At 35.7% G+C, this 26055-nt stretch overlaps 1 protein-coding gene and 1 long non-coding RNA gene across 5 annotated transcripts in view; both read right to left on the minus strand.

Moving 5' to 3' along the window:
• Positions 1–1398: 1398 nt before the first annotated feature.
• On the minus strand, positions 1399–6941 carry LOC126237155 (uncharacterized). The gene is made up of 2 exons (XR_007545040.1): positions 6707–6941; positions 1399–6666 (listed from the first exon to the last, which is right to left on the minus strand). It is a non-coding gene; the product is annotated as an uncharacterized LOC126237155 (long non-coding RNA).
• A 3486-nt stretch (positions 6942–10427) lies between these two features.
• LOC126237156 (mucin-5AC) overlaps positions 10428–26055 on the minus strand; it is a 102664-nt gene continuing 87036 nt past the window's right edge. For all 4 annotated transcript variants that reach the window (XM_049947004.1, XM_049947001.1, XM_049947002.1 and 1 more), the window contains 2 exons: positions 22052–22165; positions 10428–12073 (listed from right to left, as the gene is read on the minus strand). In XM_049947004.1, coding sequence (XP_049802961.1) covers positions 11924–12073; positions 22052–22165 — 264 coding nt within the window. In that variant the 3' untranslated portion in view covers positions 10428–11923. The remainder of the gene's footprint in view (positions 12074–22051; positions 22166–26055) is intronic.

The raw sequence follows: 26055 nt of genomic DNA on the forward strand, positions 1-26055 counted from the left end.
GACAAAAGCTAATGAAATCAATATGAAAGGCAAAATAATGTATCAAAGGAGTGTTAAAATAGTAAAGTTAAGTTTGAGTCCCAGTCCAGCATCCAATTTTAGCCTACCAGTAAGTTTCCCAGGAAAGGTTCCACAGCAGAGTGAAAGATTTATTCTGGAACATAGCAGACATTTAAAGCAGACAAGTAACATGAAATTCTTACTTTGAAGACACAGTGCCCTATTCTACCTGGTCAAACAGTAAGTGCTCAATCAACTGCATGTTAATTAGACATGATGAGCAGTAATGTTTGGAGCGTAATCCATGAATACAGGCTGCTCCCCTGTAATTATAGAAATTTGGAGAAAATTGCAGATTTTATCACTGTAAGTGAACTTTTAGCCATACGCCAATTTTGTTTTAAGAGCAAGCAAAGAAAAATCAACCTTAAAAACAAGGGACTTCTTTTTAATATGGTGCTTATGGGTATGTAAATCAGACTTAATTGCAGAGGTGGAGTGGAAGAATATATACTACTCTTTCTCCAGCATGTGCATCCGGTCTGATTCCACTTGATTATTCTTGTCATAGGGTGATACAGTCAGTATTTTGAAACATCTACAGAATGTTAATAACTCATGATAATATGTATTGCTGAATAACTGCAACCTGAAAGAGTTTTCAGATAACACCATAGACTTTACAATACACACAGCAAAAACTATTGAATGCCATTTGCTTCTGCCACAGTTAAAAGGAATGTCGTGGGGGAAGAGGCAATCAGCATATTTGTAAAGTCAAAATCCTGCTAGTATTCTGTGAAAAGGCTACCACCACACACTCCTGTCTACATCCATATGTCTGGAGGGTTTATGAACAAAGTTTCAGTATTTTGCGATATTCTTGCTCCTCCATCATTCCTGGATGAAATTTTTTCCCGTAATCATTTAAACGTGTTGTACATAATGATGTACAAATGTCATATTCCGTGGACAAAAACACTGTAACATTAAAATCTACTGTTATTTAGTGAAGACAGAGACTGTAACAACACAAACATAATTTCTTGTAACTGCTGTCACTGACTTCTTGATGTCCTCTTGCTACAATCAAGCAAAATGGGAGCACTGAGTTTTGGTTTAAAAACACATCTACAAAGTTCACTTTGCTACAAACCACATGCTATAAGACACTTCTTTGCTTGTGTATTACATGTTACAATTGCTCTTTATATCATTGTTTCTGGTTTTTTAAATTGACAACCGAGGATTGTTTTAACTGCCCAAAACTTATTTTGGAAAGACAGTATTTTCAGTTTAGGGAGTAAACTGCTTCAACAGAAAACTGTACACATACCCTATGAACAACATAATATAAAAAATGAAATTGAGACAATGGATTTTTTAAAAAATTTGATATGCATAATTTTATTATCTGAATAGTATTCTCAGGTATTTAATAGTCAAATAAAAATTCATCAGGTATAAAATTACAGTTTTTATCAAGGTATTTGCACATGTAAAATTATAACATGTAAGATATTAAAAGTTTCACTTCCTAGCTTGCTAGGGCAAAACTGTAGTCACTGGTTGTACTTCAAAAGATTTCATAACCTCAGAATTATAATACAGTAAATTACATTACAAACAAATATATTTAAAGCAATGTCTTAAGTAAAACATAAAATCATAACTCACTCACACACACACACACACACACACACACACACACACACACACACACACACACACTTGCAAACATATAAATCTGCCAACAGTCAGTGAAATTAAGTAACATATATCACAGCATAAATTGCAGTTCCAACTTGCAGTCACAAAATGCTTACAACTACTGTAGTTTTTCTGAGATGTCAATCCTCTTCAATAAAATTAAGTGGTTTTTACAATAAACATTCACTGACAAAGTATACTTCATTATTAAAAGTCTGGCTATACAAAATAATGTAATTTGGCCACATTTCAACCTATGACTCTGAAAACTTCAGATAGTTTTCCAAGAGTATTATGAACAAAAAAAGCTGTTCCAGTACAGTCTCTTCTTGCGACTCAGAAGCACTTTTAATACACTGTAACTATAAAATCTGAAACACTCAGAACAGAGGGGGGAAAAAAAACGGAGATATGAAGCATTGTTACATCTGCAGCAGCAAATGGAAGTAAATGTGAAATACGTTAAGTATAATTGCAAGTAAAAGCTAATGAGAGTGAAATTCACAGCAAAACGAAGCAATACATTTGTACTGGGAAATGAAGATGGTGAATATGGCAATAAAATTATATCTCTTGCATAAATGAAAAAACTTAGTAGGGAGCAACTTAATGAAACAGTATATTAAAAGTTATGACCATTCCACAAGTCCTAAGTTAAGCACTTAAAACTAACTGGAAAAAGAAGGCAGAGTGAAATATCACACATGAATGAAAACAGATTATGAAATGCTGAAATAAAGAAGAAAATGTATGTCATTAATACTTTTTCAAGGTAAATTTATTTTTTGTCTTACTACTCTTACCAATAATATTATAATTTAGTTCTAACACAGAGATTTACCTTCCATGAAACCAATGCCCAACATCACACAACTTAAAAATGAGAACAAAATACTTTTGAACAGTTATCACATAGACATGGATTGTCTGTTTTCTCTATTTAAAAGGCATTTGTTTCTCCCCGATTTCTTCCTTGATTTCAATAAAATAATTTTGTGTGTTTTAAACTAAATAAACAAATCTTAAATATTTGGAAGGCATGTTAGCAGAACAGAAAATAAAATAGTGGATGAAACAACATAACTATGTACTGTCATCTGCATTATACATACAGCAGCACAAATATTAAATAATAATTTATTTTGACATATTATCATGCAGTCACCACTTTTGCACTACAGTTAGTAGTACACTGAATTTCCACACCAGAAGACACATTCTGCTTTCATATCGTAGAACTACACACAATGATTCCAACACTACCAAACCGTACACATGAGGACTTTCTTTTGCTATTCATGTAAAAATAATTTGGCAAACATTCAGGCATACAAATTAGCAATGTTTTTCTATTGAAAAAGAGATATACTGCAATATATTTTTGCTTTTAGCTTTGACTGTATTCACACTCCCCCCACCCCACAAAATAATAATAATAAATCAATCATATATTCTAATGAATGTTCAAAAACAGGCGTTGCAATCATAAAATTGTGACGAACATGCAAAAATCGAACCCCACATTTGTTTGATCACAATTTCAAATGTTTTCACGATATTAAAACAATGCAGAAACTTAATAAGATGTGCCAACTGACATTCTTTTCTGAATTACTTTCAATACTTTGTTGTACTTTATCAGGATGGAGTTATTTATGCTTTGAACAAACAATTGTCTCACAATTATATCTTTAGTAACAGTTTATTACCTCTGCTTTGCCTCACAATTTGATGTTTTTAGAAGACTTTTACAATCAGTAAAATAAATTTTGAAATTCATCACCAGAACTTTCATTCTGTATTTTCAGTTTCATGAACTAAAGTCCGTATTTTTTTCTAGTAAAAGGTTCAACAATAAGAACCAACACCACCCAACACTAGATACACGGGAGGGAAGAGAATAATTATACCCAAATAATACATAAGTGAAGGAATGAATCAGAAAGTTAGTGTGTTAACAGTTTACCTATAGTTCAAGACAAATTGTTTGAAGGGTTCATGGAATTAGCCTACGCACTTTCAGTTTTTGTTAACTACAGCTAAATGACAAAAACCAATTTTACATAACAGCAGCTTAACAAGAAATTTCATACCTTATTATGATCTTGTTTCTTTAGAGTTTACAGAAGAAAGAACTAATGTTGTACAGAACGTATTTAATATTGGGTAATACAAATTACAGTTTTCACAGGGATTCTTAAAATATAATTTTTATCTACTTCCAATTACAAATTTGTAACTTGACCCATCCATGCACTAACAGCCATTTCCATTGCACAAATATTCAAATTTTGCATTAAGTATTAAAAGAGACTCACCTGTACATCACTATTCAAATATGAAAATGTTTGATTTAAGTCAATTAACTTTCATGTAAAAAATAAGACACAGAGATGAGTACATAACACACCACTCAAGAAAATGTCATCCTCCCCGACACAAGAATACATCCAAACAAAAAAAATTGCAATAAATTTTGGCTAAGAATACACACACCACTTTCTGACAATCTATTTAAGCTATTTTAGCCATTCCATTGGGACTCATAATATGCAATGTCAAAATGAGACCCAAACATTCATGACAAGTGTTTCATCTATTTTTCTCAGAAAATACACTACAGCATGAAAATATTACTATAAATACCTGTGACACTACACTTTTTATATAATAAAGAAACAATATGATGGTAACATACCTTCCAAAGTAAGAAACACGTCTATAAGTTAAAGTCATGAAAGTCAACAATACAAGGAAAAAGACAGCGTGCTACTCACCATAAAGATGACAAGTTAAGTTGCTGATAGGTACAACGAAAAAGACTGTTACACATTTATGTAGCTTTTGGGCATCTTCTTGTTGCACCTCTCTACAGATCATTGTGCCATCTTTATGGTGAGTAGCAATCTATCTTTTCCTTTTATTGTTAATATTCCAACTTGGAGTTTCCATTGTTAGAAATGAAATTCAGTTTCAACATAAATAGGAAAGAACAAATCAAAAATTAAATGAACAAGAACAAATTGACATGAAAATTCACATTGCTAATGTTACAGGAAAGCACATGCTATAGTGGTATGGTCTCCTCATTGAGAATGGACAAAAGCAAAACACAAAGAAAAATCACTGCAGAACTATCAAGGTAAAGAACATGGGGGGAAAAGGGTGGAGTGGGGGGAGGGAGGCCTAGGAAATTGTGAACTAGCACAGCAATATCTGAGATGATGTCATGTATGTAAAATTATGCAATGACAGGAAGAAATAGCGAGTGTTTGTGCACTACATAAGCATAACTAGAGTTAGGAAATGACAGTCATGATACAGTTAGTATTTGTTGGGGCACCCCAGTTTGAGACCAAAAAGAATTCTTTTGTCCTTGTTTGTCATATGGTGATGCTGAAAATAAACGGTCTAATAATGATAGCTAAGGAAGTGTGATGCCTATGGATCTATTATGAAGGAAAAAAGAGAAAGAAAACATCTAATCACCTACACACTTGCCTCTATTCTGTGATTGCAACATAATCATTCTGGTTAAGTACAGCCCTTTTCATTCTGCATTTTAATCACTTTAAAGTACTCAAAGATCACTTACTACACAAACTAAATTGACAACTATTTTCTAGCACCAAAACCTCCCACAAAAAGTTTAATAAGATACCAAATAGCACCTACTGAAATTTAAACTAAAAAAAAAAATGTTAACACTACTCACAATGGGAGAGGAATGTGTACTTCAAAGTAGTAAAAACATGAACTGGAGACGTCAATACACAAAAACATCAGGAAATTTTTGAACATACTTAAACTTCAAATATTCAAGTGTATTTTTACATCAGTGCTGCTTCTGTTCTTGTTTTGACACATGACTTCTGCCTAACATATTGCTAAAAAGAGCGGCTACAGATGCATGAACTTATACCATCAAAAACGTGCTAGGTTATGCTTTGTTTTCTGTTGTCAACGTGCACTTCTATTGAAGGAAAATTAACTGTATGGAACAAGTAAACCATTACTGCCCACATATTAGTAATATTTATTCTCATGAAGCTCTAATTCCCATTTATTCAGGGCACTATCCATTACGGACTAATACAAGAATAATTAGGTACGTGCAGAAAATCTGTATGTCAGTAACCACCATAAATGAGTAATATTTTAAAAATTTCATTCAAAATTTGTTTTAATACCCAGTACTGATTCAGTAAACAACTAATAAAACTTAAATGACTACTCACTGCAGCTGTAGCAGGAACTATAATAAAAACAACTTTCTTTCTTTGAAAAGTGCTACGTCATTCAAGACTAAAATGCTAGATCATTTCATAAGAATGGAAATTCGAAGTCAAGTTCTGAGAGATTAGTCAACTCACTGTAAGCCATTTCAAACTGCCACTGTATGAAATACAAGAACCAATTTTCCACTATTATATAAGCCTCTGCTAACTTATTGTAAACAAACTTCTGGGCACATTTCACAGTGCAATGTTTTTTCCAGTGAATTAGAGATTGATTATCAGTCCTGGTTCTTACACAGCAACGAATAAAGCCTTTGACATGACGTCATACAATCTCATAGCTACTATATGCAACTGTAGACATGAATTCTAATTAAATGCAAATATTGTTGAAAGTGTTCATTCCTTAAGTCAATAAAATATATGCGCAAGGAAAAACTTATTCTGAATACTTCAGAGGCACATTTCAAGACCAATTATTTTAAAGAAATGAGCTACATTTCTCTCCTACTGTACTGTGTGGTATTATATTGCATTGTACTGCCCTGTCTCCCCTCAGAAAGTCAACGAGTCTCACCTGACCGTGTCTAGTCCTCAAATAATCCTTGTCCTCAATCCATTTCCTCTCTTGTTGGAATATGAAGGAAACTCACAGATTGAAAAGCAAAATTCTATCACCTTTTGCATATATCTATCACCTTTTGCATATATCTATCACCTTTTGCATATATCTATCACCTTTTGAATATATCTATCACCTTTTACATATATCTAACATTCTGATGTCACACATATCCTTATTTGGTCATGAACTTGAAAAAATGGTCATTGCTACTCAATTCGATAAACAGGCCACTGTTTTCCCCTCTCCACTTTTGTTCCTCTCAAATGATTCTTCAACTTATTAACAACTTTCAATTGATCACTGTTTTATAAAACAATTTCAATGTAGAATTCGAACAGGTGAAAGTAAGAGTAATTAAAATTCCAGGACCCCCTCCTACCCTCTTCCTCCCCCTAAAAAAAAAAAAAATTTATATATATATATATATATATATATATATATATATATATATATATATATATATATATAGAGAGAGAGAGAGAGAGAGAGAGAGCAATACTTGAACCAGAACCTTTGCAACAGTCTACAATTAAATACTGGACTAACCAATTTTAATCTGACATCAGACATTAGAGCTGAGTGAAAGATTTATTCTGGAAAATTACAACTATTTATGATAAATCACAGTCCTGACTCTTCACCCTGACTGCGAGAGAGTGGGCACAGCATTTGAAATTAATGGAAAGCCCAAACAAGAAAGAGAATCAATCCCAACAAACAGATTTGCAGGAATTCAGTTCCTTATACGTAACGACTCAACACTGAGCTGAGCACAATAGTGGAATGACAAAGCCCTCAAATTGGGGTCTTCAAACATATATCTAAGGCAGCATATGTCCTCTATATACATCTTTCACTCTCTCTCTGCCACTTATCTGACAAACAATTGTACAGGATACATATTTCTACAAAATAAAGCAATAGCTTTCAAATAAACAGCAACTGCAACACCAAAACACACACACACACACACACACACACACACACACACACACACACACACACACTGAAAATCCAAACTACTCCAAAGGGAAAGGTTGACGAGAATGACTATGGCAGTTATTACAGTGTTTTAAACTGAGAGATGGCTGATTCATTAAAATAAATTACAAAAACAACTGACAGAAAATGTACAAATAAGGCTATGTTGCTGTCTAACATCATGACAAGTGACACATCTATAGAGGAAACTAAATAACAGCTTTTGAAGGAAAAATCCCAAGTCAACAGATGAGAAAATATGCCACTTCGAAATTAATAACTGATTTCAGCACCCTGAGTGTTGAAAAATATATATAATCTGAATATTTAATGACAGATTTGAAGCAATTTTGACATTGATGTTGGATATCTTATTAATTTCTAATTTATGTGGGAGCTGAATTTTGGTGTGGTCTTAAATTACTATTATTAGAAATCATTATATCTACCATAGGTAGTTGTACATTACTATACCACAAAATATATATTCCAATTTAGTACAGACAGAATCCAAAGCAGAAGGTGGTTCCCTTTTAGCTATTTTCTCTATTTTAATTTTATATTCACTTGATAGTAATATTCCTTTCAGACTCAATTACAAAATTACTTGGATCACATGCCTTATCAAAAACAAAAACACTTCAGTATGCATTAAAAAAAGAAACCATATGAACAGAATAACTTCCCCTTGGTGAAATGTGTAATAGGTAAGGTGAAACAATCTGTAAAAAGATCATCTATAGATGATGCCAAAATGAAACTTTCTGAACCGTTTAAACAGCTTATGGACTGCATACTCCCATGTTCATGGAAACAGAAAAGATTTCGTATTGGGGTGGGGTGGGGTGGGGTGGGGTGGGGGTGGGGTGAGGGGGGAGTGGCCGCAGTGTAGCAGCAGAAGGAAATAAAGCTTTTCAAGTGTAAATGTTATATCTTAAAAATACAGAAACTGTGCAACACACTGCCATGAGATAAACAAGGAAAAGTCAAAACATCAGTACTCTCTTACTTATTGTTATTTAAAACTCTTAGTAAAATTTTCAGCTTGGTAATAAATCTACATGGGTTTTACATGATTAAAAATATACCTGTAAAAGTGTTTCCAATGCATAATCTGTCACAAAACCCCTCAATAAAATGTTTTCCTGTAAAGAGGGGAAGGAATCAGGGGGAACTGATTCAATTAAAAATAACATATTTTTAAAGAAAACTGACTTCTTTAATGTAACTTTGCTCCTTAAAATGGAACGAATGAATGAAATTGTAGATGATGGCACTGGCAGTACTCATCACTGATTTGTCTTGTGGTTAGCAATTCTGCTGGCCCCTGAATAATATGATTTTTAATTGTGATACCTCCATTATTCCGTTCACATTGACAACTGAAGCTATAGACTTCTGGAATGTGCTTAACTATTAAGACTCACAGGTGAGATAGCAGAATGCAGAATAGCTCAGCAGCATACATCATAGCTGCCCCATAGTCTCTATGGCATGTGTACCAAAAACAAGAAGCAACTCAGTACAACATTTAGTCCAAGGTGGCATCTGAATTACTCATCATTTAACCCTGCCTTTCTCTCATCTTATTTCATGTACACAGCATTTCCTATTACACCCCTGTTTCATGCTACTCTTCTTTCAGTTTCCTCTTTGCATTCTTTTCACTACATGCCCAGTTCTCAATAAATGTTGATCTGATTTGTGTGTTTTTTTTCTTTAACTATTCACCCAAGGCTACTGTCTCAATTATTATGATTATCAGCAGTGGATTGTGTTACCAACTTAACATTTCAAAAGCTCTAAAAGTTTTGTCCCATGTACATTTTCTCTCCATAGTTATCAAAAGTTATTTATTTGCTAAGTTATAAGAATATGAACCCACAGAAAAACATGTCTCTCTCTTAGTACAGTCCCTGCTGTAATTATGTACTATTCAGATTTACACTACCCAAAAACTATTGTCTTATACAAGTTTATATGTTCGTGACTATCCTGTAGGCTTGTGTTTTACAGATATCATCTTGTGAACCACATTTCTACAATTTTAAAACACACATCTCCATCATAGCACCTTACAAAAACAAATAGTATTAATTCAGTGTAATGGAGGCTTGGAGTGAGACTCGCATTCTTCAGGATAAAACTCAATGGCATAGTACCTGAAGTCCCAAACTCAATAAGAATAATATGGCCAAATATGCACATATTGCCAAACTACTCTGCACTCCCCTGCCTCTTTTTCTGTTTTACTTTTTTGTGTGTGTAATAATCTCCTATTGCTCAGTGAGTAGATTGTTTTCCTTTTTCACTGCAAATAACATGAAATTAATGACATCCAATACGCAATTTGAATGAGAACACTCACTATTTTGTGGATTTGTGAGTATTAATTTAACTTGTGACAATAGAAACTATTTTTAAGCACAAATTGCACCTTAGGTCACATACATGTAATTAAAATAGTTTAAAGTGGTCACAGAAGAGTGATGAATAAACTGTAAGTATGAATTCCTTAGCTGTAGATACTGTAAAATTTTAGTACTATTTTGTAATTAAAATGCAAAGAGTATTCAAACCTTTACTGAAGAATGAATTTGGTACACACACACACACACACACACACACACACACACACACACAGAGAGAGAGAGAGAGAGAGAGAGAGAGAGAGAGAGAGAGAGAGAATTACCTGTTACTTACTCTGGGGGGGGGGGGGGGGGGGGGGAACTTATCTCAAAGTCACCGTAAGTATAACACTCCCCCAGTAGTTAACTACACACACTGACATAACATGCCATTCCAAACATCTGTTGAACTACACTTTGTTAAAATGAAATCAAGAAATAGTTTCATAGTTATATTTCCTCAGTATTATTTACTCTCAACAATGAATGATACAGCTATCTGACATTAACACACACAGGCTTCAGAAAAAGATTCTTAATAAACACAGACTGAGTGTTTTCTGCAACTAAATACAAAGGAAAAATAGAACTACAAATATCTCCTGATAATGAAGAGAATGTGAACAGACACTGCATAGTTGATGACATACAAACAGTTCTTTTGTTATGGTAATGAATTTGGTATTATAATAAATAGGAGAAAACTAGTGTACAATGAAGGGCACCAGCATATGGAACAGAAAAATATCACTGTTTTTTGTCTTTCCATAATATGATTGTTCACTACTACTCCAGCCTTGTGGAGCATGGATCACAGATGGATGGAGGTTATGAGCAGTTCACTGAAAACAATTAAGTGTTATGCCGAGTGTAATGAAATATTCATTAATTAATTGATCAACTGCTTTCAAACAATAACAAATATTGTAACTGTGTTTGTTAAACAACCAACTTGGCATATTAATAATTTATGTTTCAGATTTTATAGTGCTTCTGAGTCCCCTGCCAAGATGACAATGCTCCCTCTCACAAGGAAAAATACATGCACAAACTTATTACAACAACATCATTAAACAAAGACATCACTGGGAGTAACAGCTGAGAAACATATCTTTAGAATTATGTTTCCATGGCCACAATCAAAAAACAACAAATACGTACATTTACACAGATGACTGCAAGTAATAAGAGACAAAGTACAATGACTAGATGATTGGGCACATTAAAAATAGATCACTAATTTTTACAGAGATTTCCAAATAAATATTTCACGAGTGTGTTATTAAATAAAATTTGTTTAACATTTCACATGAAACATGAAATATCAATTAAATTAGATTATACTCTACAAAAAACGTTTTTTGTTCTGTGTCATGCTATAAAGTGGTGAGATAGTGAAACACTATCAAAATTATCTAATAAACTGTAAATTACTTTTTAAAATATGGCTTTTTCTGTATATAAGCAATTATCTTTCAGAATTTTGATAAAGCTATCATGTTTGCTTAAAACTTTACATAACACATTTTAAAATATGTATACTCACTAGTAATGACTGACAGGTGCAGCAAGTTAGAACATCCTGCACAATAAACTCTTACATGTTTTAAACATTACAATTAAAACTTCATTCAATTGTACTAAACATGATTTAACATAAAATCTTTACATTTATGGCATAAAGGAATGTTTTTATTTACAATTCTGATACTGTCACTTTTTGCAGCCTTAAAAGTCACTGTGATTGCCTGTATCATAGCCTGATAGCAAAATCTTACTTAAAGTTCATCAAAAATTGAACAGACTATGATCTTTCCACCACAACACAAGCATAGTGTGCATTGCACATAGTAAAAAATGTAACTAACTGTTCCCTACAGCTGTTGTCATCTCAGACCAATCCATTTGTTATTACACTGCACTTGCTACATGTTAAAATGCATTGAGATGTGGTACACAACTTATGACTTATCACGTTTCTTGAGAGAACGCTTGTTAGCACACCTCGTAATTATTTCTGCCACGTGAGACTTGTGGTCAAACACCTTCATCACTTGCAGTTTGGCTTCTTGCATTTGGTCACTTATCACTTTGCTTCGTTGTATGTTGCCCTAATAGAAAGAAAAAAGACAATTAAAGCTTTGATAATGCCTATTTTCACTTTGAAATGATTTACAAAAAGCTTTTTGCCCAATATCATCCAGCATGCACAACAATAAATAATTACATTAGTGTCAACATCACAATCCTCTTCAAATGTCAAGTAACTTTGTCAAATATGCCTCCTTTTGTTCTGTATTGTGATGAGTAAATTTCCAACAAAGACACAAATACCAAACAAGTTATCACAAAGCTGGTAATAAGACAGGGAGAAGGCATTGGGAGGGGAAGCTTTTCTAACTTCCTAAAACTAGCTGATGAAGATCAACTTATCTGCTGAATACATATGAGAAATTTAAAAGGTGTGCTCAACCGAGATTCCAAATCAATGCGTACAACTTTCATTACATTGAGAGCTGTTCCAATTCAGTCATTCACGAATGCATCATCAGCCAACTCAAGCTTGAACCTGTCAATGGCGTAAAAAAAAAAAAAAAAATAACCTTTCACAGACTTACGTATCATGCAATGCTTCATGTTTAGTACATAACAACTTTCAATTATTGTTAAGTGTGATATTCAACTGTGCTCTGGAATATATAATGAGAGAATTGTACAAGGGTAACCCAAAAAACATAAGAATAAATATCATATACATTAAAATTGTTCCGGATTTGCAGCTGATCTTGTTCTCCTAGCCAACAATGTTCAAGAAATCAGACAACAAGGTAAACTGACACAAGAAAAACAGAAAACTGGCCTTAGAATATCATTTGAAAAAGCAGAAATTATACTAATCAATCCAACACTTGCAAACAAAATTACAATAGAAGAACAGGAAATAAAATGGTTAACAATATTTATGCGAAATCATAACATACAACCTAATGAGGAACAGACAGGTCAAAATATAATTTAAAAGCTGAGCAAAATAAATTACATTACCAAAAATACATACAACAAGAAAGACTATTGACAGTTGCAAAATTAAAACATTATAAACCAACTACACAACTATAAACAACATATGCAGCTGTAGCCATCTTCCAAACTAATACAGCAGAAACTGACAAAATACTCAGGATAGACAGAAGAATAATTGGAACTTGCATAAACAATCAACATCAAGTAAATTTGCAATGGAGAATAGCTACAAATAAAACAGAATAGAAGGAAATAGAACCAGTAATGAACACAATCATGAAGAACCACATCTCTTTCTTTGTACATCTGATGAAATTAAACAAGATATAAGAGAACTCCAAATTACAGTAAATAACCTAAAAAAACAAAACAGCCAAAGTAAAAGACTGTAAGAGACACAAAACATGCTACGAACAAAGATCAATGAAAGGGCTGCAGGAATGATTATCTCAAACAAAGAAAATATATATATATATATATATATATATATATATATATATATATATATATATATATAAAAGAATGTGATATATTGGGCAGAACCCCTTGCATTATAACTGACTAAAGTACCCAATTAAGAACATAAAATAGAAAAATGAATAACAATAGTAGTAATAATAACCGAACAAAATCTGAGAGCCTTGGGAGAACCAGACATGACAAAACTATTCCATCTGGTGTGCAAAATGTTTGAGACGGGCGTAACATCCTCACACTTCAAGACATAGGTAATAATTCCTATTCCTAAGAAAGCAGCTACTGACAGACTTGAATGTTATTATCTATCACTTTAAAACATCATGGTTGCAAAATATTAACACATATTTTTCCCAGAAGACTGGAAAAACTGGTAGAAGCCAGCCTTGGGCGCGATCTGCTTGGATTCTGGAGAAATTTAGGAGTGTGTGAGGTAATACTGACCCTACAATTTTTTGTAGAAGATAGGTTAAGGAAAGGTAAACCTAAATTTACAGCATTTTTTGACTTTTGACAATGTTGACTGGAATAGGCACTTTGGACTTCTGAAGGTAGCAGGGGTAAAATTAGGGAGCAAAATGTTATTTACAACTTTTACAGCAACCAGACAGCAGTTATAAGAGAGCATGAAAGGAAAGCAGTGGTTGAGGAAAGAGACAGGTTTGTAGGCAATCGCCAATGTTATTCAGTCTGTACATTGAGCAAACAGTAAAGTGAACCAAAGAAAAGATGTGGAGTAGGAAATAAAATTCAGGGAAAAATAAAATATAGATTTTTTAGGCTTGCTGATGACATTGTAATGCCATCAGACATACCACAGGACTTGGAGGAGCAGTTGAACAGAATGGACAGTATCTTTAAAGGAGGACGTAAGATGATCAAAAGCAAAACAGGGCTAATGGAATATAATCAAATTAAATCAGGTGATGCTGAGGAAATAAGATTAGGAAACGAGATACTAAAATTAGTAGATGAGTTTTGCTGTTTGGGTAGCAAAATAACTGATGAGGACTGAAGTAGAGAGGATATACACAGGGTGTTCGGTAAGTAATGCAACACTCTTTTTGGTCTGTCATCGTGGAATATTCCCACATCAGCTGCTATACTTTCATGAAGTTCTGATAGGTAGGGGCACTATACGTAGCTTTCAATATGGCATCTGTAATGAGGTGCATTCCAAGCAGAGAGCTGTCATTGAGTTTCTTTTGGCAGGAAACCAGAGCACTGCAGATATTTGTAGAGGCTTGTAGAATGTCTATGGAGAACTGACAATTAATAAAAGCATGGAATGAATAAAAGCATGGAATGAATAAAAGCATGGAATGAATAAAAGCATGGAATGAATAAAAGCATGGAATGAATAAAAGCATGGAATGAATAAAAGCATGGAATGAATAAAATGAATGAATGGAATGAATAAAAGCCCCCCCCATGAACCATGGACCTTGCCGTTGGTGGGGAGGCTTGCGTGCCTCAGCGATACAGATAGCCGTACCGTAGGTACAACCACAACGGAGGGATATCTGTTGAGAGGCCAGACAAACGTGTGGTTCCTGAAGAGGGGCAGCAGCCTTTTCAGTAGTTGCAAGGGCAACAGTCTGGATGATTGACTGATCTGGCCTTGTAACAATAACCAAAACGGCCTTGCTGTGCTGGTACTGCGAACGGCTGAAAGCAAGGGGAAACTACGGCCGTAATTTTTCCCGAGGGCATGCAGCTTTACTGTATGATTAAATGATGATGGCGTCCTCTTGGGTAAAATATTCCGGAGGTAAAATAGTCCCCCATTCGGATCTCCAGGCGGGGACTACTCAAGAGGATGTCGTTATCAGGAGAAAGAAAACTGGCGTTCTACGGATCGGAGCGTGGAATGTCAGGTCCCTTAATCGGGCAGGTAGGTTAGAAAATTTGAAAAGGGAAATGGATAGGTTAAAGTTAGATATAGTAGGAATTAGTGAAGTTCGGTGGCGGGAGGAACAAGACTTCTGGTCAGGTGACTACAGGGTTATAAACACAAAGTCAAATAGGGGTAATGCAGGAGTAGGTTTAATAATGAATAGGAAAATAGCAACGCGGGTAAGCTACTACAAACAGCTTAGTGAACGCATTATTGTGGCCAAGATAGATACGAAGCCCACACGTACTACAGTAGTACAAGTTTATATGCCAACTAGCTCTGCAGATGACGAAGAAATTGAAGAAATGTATGATGAAATAAAAGAAATTATTCAGATAGTGAAGGGAGACGAAAATTTAATAGTCATGGGTGACTGGAATTCGAGTGTAGGAAAAGGGAGAGAAGGAAACGTAGTAGGTGAATATGGATTGGGGCTAAGAAATGAAAGAGGAAGCCGCCTGGTAGAATTTTGCACAGAGCACAACTTAATCATAGCTAACACTTGGTTTAAGAATCATGATAGAAGGTTGTATACATGGAAGAACCCTGGAGATACTAAAAGGTATCAGATAGATTATATAATGGTAAGACAGAGATTTAGGAACCAGGTTTTAAATTGTAAGACATTTCCAGGGGCAGATGTGGACTCTGACCACAATCTATTGGTTATGACCTGTAGATTAAAACTGAAGAAACTGCAAAAAGGTGGGAATTTAAGGAGATGGGACCTGGATAAACTGAAAGAACCAGAGGTTGTACAGAGTTTCAGGGAGAGCATAAGGGAACAATTGACAGGAATGGGGGAAAGAAATACAGTAGAAGAAGAATGGGTAGCTTTGAGGGATGAAGTAGTGAAGGCAGCAGAGGATAAAGTAGGTAAAAAGACGAGGGCTAGTAGAAATCCTTGGGTAACAGAAGAAATATTGAGTTTAATTGATGAAAGGAGAAAATATAAAAATGCAGTAAATGAAGCAGGCAAAAAGGAATACAAACGTCTCAAAAATGAGATTGACAGGAAGTGCAAAATGGCTAAGCAGGGATGGCTAGAGGACAAATGTAAGGATGTAGAGGCTTATCTCACTAGGGGTAAGATAGATACTGCCTACAGGAAAATTAAAGAAACCTTTGGAGAAAGGAGAACCACTTGCATGAATATCAAGAGCTTTGATGGAAACCCAGTTCTAAGCAAAGAAGGGAAAGCAGAAAGGTGGAAGGAGTATACAGAGGGTCTATACAAGGGCGATGTACTTGAGGACAATATCATGGAAATGGAAGAGGATGTAGATGAAGATCAAATGGGAGATACTATACTGCGTGAAGAGTTTGACAGAGCACTGAAAGACCTGAGTCGAAACAAGGCCCCCGGAGTAGACAACATTCCATTGGAACTACTGACGGCCTTGGGAGAGCCAGTCCTGACAAAACTCTACCATCTGGTGAGCAAGATGTATGAAACAGGCGAAATACCCCAAGACTTCAAGAAGAATATAATAATTCCAATCCCAAAGAAAGCAGGTGTTGACAGATGTGAGAATTACCGAACAATCAGTTTAATAAGCCACAGCTGCAAAATACTAACACGAATTCTTTACAGACGAATGGAAAAACTGGTAGAAGCCGACCTCGGGGAAGATCAGTTTGGATTCCGTAGAAATACTGGAACACGTGAGGCAATACTGACCTTACGACTTATCTTAGAAGAAAGATTAAGGAAAGGCAAACCTACATTTCTAGCATTTGTAGACTTAGAGAAAGCTTTTGACAATGTTGACTGGAATACTCTCTTTCAAATTCTAAAGGTGGCAGGGGTAAAATACAGGGAGCGAAAGGCTATTTACAATTTGTACAGAAACCAGATGGCAGTTATAAGAGTCGAGGGACACGAAAGGGAAGCAGTGGTTGGGAAGGGAGTAAGACAGGGTTGTAGCCTCTCCCCGATGTTATTCAATCTGTATATTGAGCAAGCAGTGAAGGAAACAAAAGAAAAATTCGGAGTATGTATTAAAATCCATGGAGAAGAAATAAAAACTTTGAGGTTCGCCGATGACATTGTAATTCTGTCAGAGACAGCAAAGGACTTGGAAGAGCAGTTGAACGGAATGGATGGTGTCTTGAAGGGAGGATATAAGATGAACATCAACAAAAGCAAAACGAGGATAATGGAATGTAGTCGAAGTAAGTCGGGTGATGTTGAGGGTATTAGATTAGGAAATGAGACACTTAAAGTAGTAAAGGAGTTTTGCTATTTGGGGAGCAAAATAACCGATGATGGTCGAAGTAGAGAGGATATAAAATGTAGACTGGCAATGGCAAGGAAAGCGTTTCTGAAGAAGAGAAATTTGTTAACATCGAGTATAGATTTAAGTGTCAGGAAGTCTTTTCTGAAAGTATTTGTATGGAGTGTAGCCATGTATGGAAGTGAAACATGGACGATAAATAGTTTGGACAAGAAGAGAATAGAAGCTTTCGAAATGTGGTGCTACAGAAGAATGCTGAAGATTAGATGGGTAGATCACATAACTAATGAGGAGGTACTGAATCGGATTGGGGAGAAGAGGAGTTTGTGGCACAACTTGACCAGAAGAAGGGATCGGTTGGTAGGACATGTTCTGAGGCATCAAGGGATCACCAATTTAGTATTGGAGGGCAGCGTGGAGGGTAAAAATCGTAGGGGGAGACCAAGAGATGCATACACTAAGCAGATTCAGAAGGATGTAGGTTGCAGTAGGTACTGGGAGATGAAGAAGCTTGCACAGGATAGAGCAGCATGGAGAGCTGCATCAAACCAGTCTCAGGACTGAAGACCACAACACATGAATAAAAGCATGGAATGAATAAAAGCATGGAATGAATAAAAGCATGGAATGAATAAGAGCATGGAATGAATAAGAGCATGGAATGAATAAGAGCATGGAATGAATAAAAGCATGGAATGAATAAAAGCATGGTGAGTTGCTGGGCAAGGTGTTAGTCACCAATGCAATGAGGTTGTGCAAACCCGTCCTATCTCCTGGGAGCTGTGATTCCTTCAATGTTGGAACGTGCGCACACACTCATTTGAAATTATCAACAGATCACAATCAACACCTCACTGCACAACTGGATGTCTCTGTTAGTTGGGCTGACACACTTGTCCACCAGTTGGGGTACTAAAAGGTGTGCGTGCCCAGATCTCTCACCTTCCAATTTCCATCTGTTTCGCCCAATGAAAGACGCACTCCCTGGGAAGCAGTACATGGATGATGTGAACGTTATTGACGCAGCTGGACTTTGGGTCCAGCTTTGACCAGTAGAGTGGTACAACACAGGCATACAGGTCCTCCCAGTAAGCAGGTGTAAGGCCATTGCATTGCATGGAGATCATGCTGAAAAATGGGGTTTTGTACCCAGAAGAGTGGGGCTGACCTACTTTCGGGGGGTGGAGGGGGTGGGGGGCGTTGCATTACTTACTGAACGCCCCTCATACACATTACTTACTGAACGCCCCTCACACACTCTACACTGGCAATGGTAAGAAAAGTGTTTCTGAAGAAGAGAAATTTGTTAATGTCAAATATAGATCTAAGTGTTAGAAAGTCTTTTCTGAAGGTATTTGTCCCAAGTGTAGTCATAAATGGATGTGAAGCGTTTCAGGAAAATTATTTGCGACAATCTTAACACAATTGAGGTTGTAATTTGAAGTACCCGATTTTCTATTTTTTTCCATAATTTTTCCCCTGATCACTAATATCCGTTATAGTTGTTCTTTGTCTTCACTTCTAATTAAAGCAAACTTCTACAATTTCTTTTGCTGGGACAGTTTACTCAATTTCTGCATCATTATCTTCAACTATTCAGTTCCCCCATCACCCTTATTTTTATGCTCTGAACTTTGCATCATATACTGTAAGTTTTGTTTCTCTTTGTTCAATAACCTTGTTTCCCCATTTTACGCCAGTAAATAATTCTGAAATAGAAGTAACAAAAAGGCTACAGTTTATACAAATGAAATTTACTATCAGCCTAAGTTTACTGACAAGAATACAACACACACACACACACACACACACACACACACACACACACTTTTCAACCAATAATGTATTTCTTTTAATTCCACTTAGCATTGAATGTTGTCATAAGGGCGTTACTAAAATAGTTTTGTAAAGTGAGGTTCTAGATGTCAGTTCACAATGTGCTTCTGATCTTGTTCAGACATACCTATATGTAATTTGTAGCCAAGAGTGGCTCCTACTCCTATTAGTTGTTCCTGTATTCCCTGTTAGCTGACATCAAGATATCATGACGGAAGAAATAAGATGGGTGAGCTGTTTCTTGGAACGAATTTCAAATGAAGGCTTATAAGGGACAATGTTTCAAGCAAAAGTGTCTAATGCTTGGACGAGACAGTCCATATTTCTTCAAGGGATTCAATGGCTCAGATTATTTGCAACAGTAAATGTTGTTCTTCCACAATATTAAAGTCACCGACAGAAGTACAAAGCATGTGTGTTTTGTTTTACTTCCTTATGTTTTTAAGCATTTCTTTATACATCTCACAACATGCATAGTTCTGTTACAATAAATGGAAACTGACTTATTTTGATCAAAATGTAGGAAAGCATTAGTGGTCAATTGAAGATGGGGGGATTTTTGCTTCAAAAAAATTAATGGCGGATGTACACTCTATGTAAGTATCAGGACACAACAATGTTGTGTCTCTCCCCAAAGACAGTTAAGTAGAAAGTTTTAGTGCAACAATGCCTCCCTTGAAGCAAGAGGTGGTCCCATGGAGATTTAACAGTTGCAGTATAATACTCTAGCAGACTGAGCATTAAATTCAGAAAGTCTCATGTTTCGATGTAACTTTAATTTTGCTCCAAGTCACCCCAAGTGAAGACTAAACACCATAAATAACAATAACAAAATACATGCCACTACAATTACTATGTCCCGGTTAACAATGTAGTCACACAGCACACTACGAACATAGTTCTGGTCCTTGAAAGATGGGGCACACATTTGCTGTTAAGTGTGACATGAATTGCGTTCAGCAATTTAGGTATCTGAAAATATAGCATCTATTTTTTTGGCAAGATTCGTATCTATTTTTGGCAAAATTCACATGTATTTTTTTAAATGATTACAACTACAAATTTAAAAGGTTGTCAATTACATGTCTGAAGAAGTAACCTTCATGCTTCAAAATTTGTTGTTAAAAAAGTGGTGATTGGGGAGGTTTCTGACTGGAATGTTTCTTTTTGCAAAAACTTCAACAGTTTTTAATGGTCTTTGCTTGTTTTCTTCTGGCTCTATTGAAGCTTTCAACAAATGACTGTTCCTGTTGAGAGGCAGCATTTTCCCACCAGGAACAGAATGCTTCTCTGATTTAAGGTGTTTCTTGACATTATTTTTCTTTTCCAGCCCAATTTTATAATTCAAAAATCCGTAGAAATGTTTTCAACATTTTGTGGAAATTCACAGGCATACCGGCCATGCTCGACTATGGTACAGATAAGAACTGCCAAGGTACTTATCATAGAAGTAGAACTGAAAGCAACAATTGGCATTTTAGGGGAAGAATTTTGGTTTGATCGAAATATGCCGACAGGTTTTGTTTACTGGTTGCTATAGTGCAGAACGCAGACACTATAGACTGGGAGTGTAAACAAACTAGAATTATGATGATCAGCAGTGAGAGGAAAATAATCCCCACCTCCCTCTCTTACAGCAGACAGCCTACACCCTTGTCCTGTTTTTCCATGAAGACAGAACTGACCAATAGTCATAGGGATCACCAACCCCTTCTGGTGTTGAGAGAGTCATAATGAAACATCATGAAGGGTCAAGATTACTCTCTCCACTCATTTATAAACAAGGAAAGGAAATAACGAGCAATATTCAACACAAAATATTTGGTACTGGCTACTGTATAATTATTTCTGATGTAGGTTAGCAGTGTCAATAAACAAGGTATTTCACTTCCAATCTCTACTAATACTTGGTGCAGTCATGATTCAAAACACCCATCTCCTAAAATTGACACATTAAAATTTCCTGCATTATACCAATTTTTGAATTGACACTAGCAGACAAATACACAAATTTCTTTTTTTCTACAGATGCTGCGTCCCATGGATGAGTCTTACATTTCATTACACGATGAGTACCATTCAACAGCCCACGACTGGCGCAGCAGCAGAGAATCGAGCGCACTGATATGTCATTACATTCATGCACTTTTGATTTTGCAAACGCATTCTTACGCACATTATCTTTCAACATTTTGAGGCAGAGTTGCATCTATCATCTGTCCTGTCAAAAGCTTAATTAATACATAAATTACTTAATTTATACAGAAATCAGAGATGGACTTATTACTTTTGGAATTTTAGAAATAGCAACAGGAATTTTTACACATTTATTATTACACCTGATCATTCCTCCTACCAAAAATCACGAAACACCCAATGATTTTTGCTTACAGAGAAACAAGACACCTATATAGGGGATCAAAACTACTGACACATTACTCAAATGTGCTGTTCATTTTAGTAGCTGCTATTTACATCTCAGCTTATTCAGAAAGATTCAGCATGTGTTACAAAAATATTTTGTGTGTGTGTGTGTGTGTGTGTGTGTGTGTGTGTGTGTGTGAAAGAGAGAGAGACAGACAGACACTTGCTATCTTGTTTAATATGGTATACTGTACCTTGATGAGTTCCACAACACGATTTACATCCTTCTCAGTATCCTTCCCCGTTCTCCTCTCCATGTATTTCAGCATATTGGTTAGCCTCTCAAAAACCTGAGTTTCCAACTCAGACTGCAACATGCATACATCCATGATTAGTAAAACTTCAAACACAGGAACATATGTGACAAGTCAAAAATTATCTGCTCTTCATCATTGTAGTTTACTAACGCATACCTCTAATAATGTTTTTTTGACATAGGAGCCCCCTTTCAGTTATCATACTCCAATGTTAAATATACTTTTATCTCCAACATGAAGATTTTGAGTTGATAACACAACCATAAATGCACTGTTTACTTGGCCTCAATTTTGAATGACAATCCAGTTACCTCAGAAATGATCTTGCAGAGTGTGAATGTAGTTTTTCATAGCAACGTTCTTAAATAAATGATTTATGTCATTCTTTCCACATCAGATTTATCAGTCTCTATCTTTTAATGATTTCATCAAACATTATCTTCAGGATATATTTCAGTAGGCTGATATATATTTATGTTGGCCAAACTGTGCCATGGAGACATCACAAGTCATGGTAGTTCAATATGCTACTGGAGATTACATTTATGTTTGTGACTTAGACAATTTGGTAGTTATGCCAGTTACATTAGATGGTGAATGACTCACGTTGTTCTCTGTTGACTTTCTAAGCACCATTAAGTGTGTAGCCACTGTTCTTCTTACAGTAGTAGTTACACGTAAAAATTGGCATGTGTGACAGCAGCTACACCCTTAGAGGTGCACAAGAATGGACATCTGATGCTTGAAAGGCAAGATAGAAATAAGTGAGCAATCCATCACCATACGAAATCAGCATCCCTACCAATGTCCATCAGTCATACAAATAAACGTAATCTCTGATAGCATATGGATGTGCCACGACTCCCCAATGCCTCAGTGACATAATTTAGCCTATGTAAGTACCCAATGGCCCACTGAAATCTTCCTGACTATGACAAAGGAGAAAGTCGTAAATGGCGAGAAACTGATAAAATCTGATGTGGCAGAACTCCGTGAAGCATTTATTTAAACTTTTAGTGACCTGAAAAGTTTATGTTCAGATCTGGACTGAACTGGTTGTATAAGCACATGAGTTCCCTGAACGTTCATAGTTTCAATGATGGGCTGAGCCAAATGTAGGTGTGCATTACTGCTTAATAACAACTGTTTATGTGAGTATTGGCTTTCATGTTTGATGTGAATTCCTGGCATCAGCACCTTGCCTGATAGACCTTTGTGTCATGTACTGTTCATCATACACCTCCACTTCATCTAATTTTCTGGTCTAGGTACTTTTGTGTACTAAAGTGAAGTTATCAACACCTAGTCCATTGCAGCCTGGGTCTAATTTCTTCTACGGCGGCAATACTAGGTGATTACAGTCTGGCTAGCAGTTGACTGCTGTTTCATCTCCTCCTCAAAAACTATCTGCATTACTGTAATGGTTCATTAAGGTATGATAACTCAACTGTACTTTGTGACATCCCCCACTGTACCCATCTCTCAGACCATACAGAATCCAAGACCCCGATGAATGATGCAAAAGGAAGGACCGTAATGTAGACCACAAGCAATCTCACTGGTGGATGATGTGCAGCCAAAGACATGTTCTTGCATTATACTTGTGCTCCAAATTCTGATGCAAGTCTACCAGTGAATACCAAACTGCATTCTCCCTCTCTGGAGCACAATGCAAGTGATGCAGTATGTTTACACAGTCATTGCTTCTCAGTGTCTGATCTACGTTACATCCAGTCACTGACATTACTACAGCGATACTAACACCTGCATGCATAACCAGCAGTACAACAAACATAACACTGTTAAGCACAGAAGTATAGATAATTTTGACTCTGTCTTATGTTTCAAAAATAATATAGTTGTTCATTTACGCTATAAGCTATAAACTATGTAAAATGACAAAAAATCTTGTGGAGTAAGAAGAAAAGGAAGAAGGGAAAATGAAAGTAATGCAGGTTGGTAGAAAAGCAGACAATGGAAGGTAGACATTATTCAGAATACAAAGACACGAGTAAAATCGAAAGTAGGAAAAAAGTGGAATTATTTAATGTGAATCTTCAGGTTTTGGCGGCGCAAAGACTGTTCCATTAAGTTTCGGGTGTGCAGCCGCAAGAACTGGAATTTTTTAGTTTAAGAAATGAAGTATTTGCACATGAAACTGAACAAATATCAAAGATAAGTGGTCATAATATAATCGTATTTTCACTGAAATCAAAGACAACATCAAAGTAAGAACAGTGGAGCAATCACTGCTGAAGACAAGTATTTTGCCAACCTCCAGAATGTTTACATTAAAGTAACCGGTAAGGGCAAGAGGCTACATTAAGTGGAGTGTATGTACAAAATGTCAGTTTTTATTTTTGTTTTTAAGGAAAACTGTTGTTTGGAGTTCTTTAATCTGATGTATGTTTTGTTGATTTTGGAGGACTAAGTATTTTTCATTTATTTTGAAATAATTTACTGCACAAGTAATTTCTGCAGGTTCCAGTTATGACAAGATCACATGGGAACAGTTTGCTAAAGAAGACAATGATTTATTTTGAGTTATAGTGGGCATCCAGGTGCATAGGTTGGCTACATTGGTTGTTGTGACATCAATTCCTGTTTGTGGTATAATGCATGGTATCATCCATGTTTTGTAAGGTGTAATACATTTTTCGTTGTGCACATTTGGACTTGTTGCTCATTGAGTTGTGTTTCTCTCTTTAATACTGACTCTACCAAAGGTAATATTTAAGAGGAGAGGAAATAAGAGAAACAGATTCTACCAAATATGCCCAGTTGGAAGTTAAAAATTCAGCGAATGAGAGTAGGGCAAGTAATGCTGAACCAAGTTCTTCACCCCAAGTGGTTCCCAAGAAGCAGCATGTGAATAGTAATTAAGTGTACAGTGAAACCTGTGCCAGGGAAATCAGTATTATGTTATCAGTATTATGTTTAAGTGTAATAAAAACAATGCTTGATCAAACTGCATGCTGTAATCTGTGTGGTGGAGAGAGAGAGAAATTTCTGAAAATGTCTTCAAAAGAAATGGTTTAGTTCTTAATTTGGAAATCTCTTGTTCGAGTTGTGAGAGTAGGAAACAACTCTCGACATCTGAAAAATATAGAAACAATAACCTTTTTGAGATGAACGTTCGATATTTCTATGGGCTGAGATGCATCGTTAAAGGTCCTAGGGCTGGGAAAACCTTGTGCTCTTATGATTCCCTCACAACCCTCCACCAACGTTTCAACATACACAGATGCTTTAGCAGAAACAGTAAAAATAACTGCAAAAGAATAACTGAAATCTGTGACAGTACAAGCAGTTGAAGAAAATTATGGTAATAGTGACATCTGCATAGCATTTGACAGGTCATGGCAGAAAAGGGATCATCAATTTAAAACTCATGTGCAGCTGCCATAAGTATTGCTACCAGAAAGGTGCTTGATGTTGAAGCATTGTCAAAATCTTGCACAGACACACAAAATTTGATACCAAAAATGAAAAACTACACAAACACAACTGCGAGTAAATATGAAGGCTCCAGCACTCTCAAGAACAATGTGGGATTCGCTATTCTAAATTCATTGGTCATGGTGATTCCAGTTCATTCACATCAATAACTGACAGCAGACCCTATTACACTCTAACACTGCAAACGTTAGAATGTGTCTGTCACATGCAGAAAAAAATGGGTACCTGACTGCATAAAATGAGGCACAACTTTTCCAACAAAAAGCTCAAAGGTGGCAAAACTATTAGAGGATGTTTGACTGACAAAACAGTCAATCATCTAACTGAATACTATGGCCAACCCATTGGAAAAATACAAACAACCTGGAAGCAGTATGAGTAATGTTGTTCTAAAAGACATCAAATGATGAAAATCTACTACATAACTTATGTTCTACTGACTGATTTAAAGCTGAGGCTAAGGCAGCATATATCCAGAGAAA

This window comes from Schistocerca nitens, chromosome 2 (assembly GCF_023898315.1).
Source record: "Schistocerca nitens isolate TAMUIC-IGC-003100 chromosome 2, iqSchNite1.1, whole genome shotgun sequence".
In the NCBI taxonomy this organism is placed as follows: Eukaryota; Metazoa; Arthropoda; class Insecta; order Orthoptera; family Acrididae; genus Schistocerca; species Schistocerca nitens.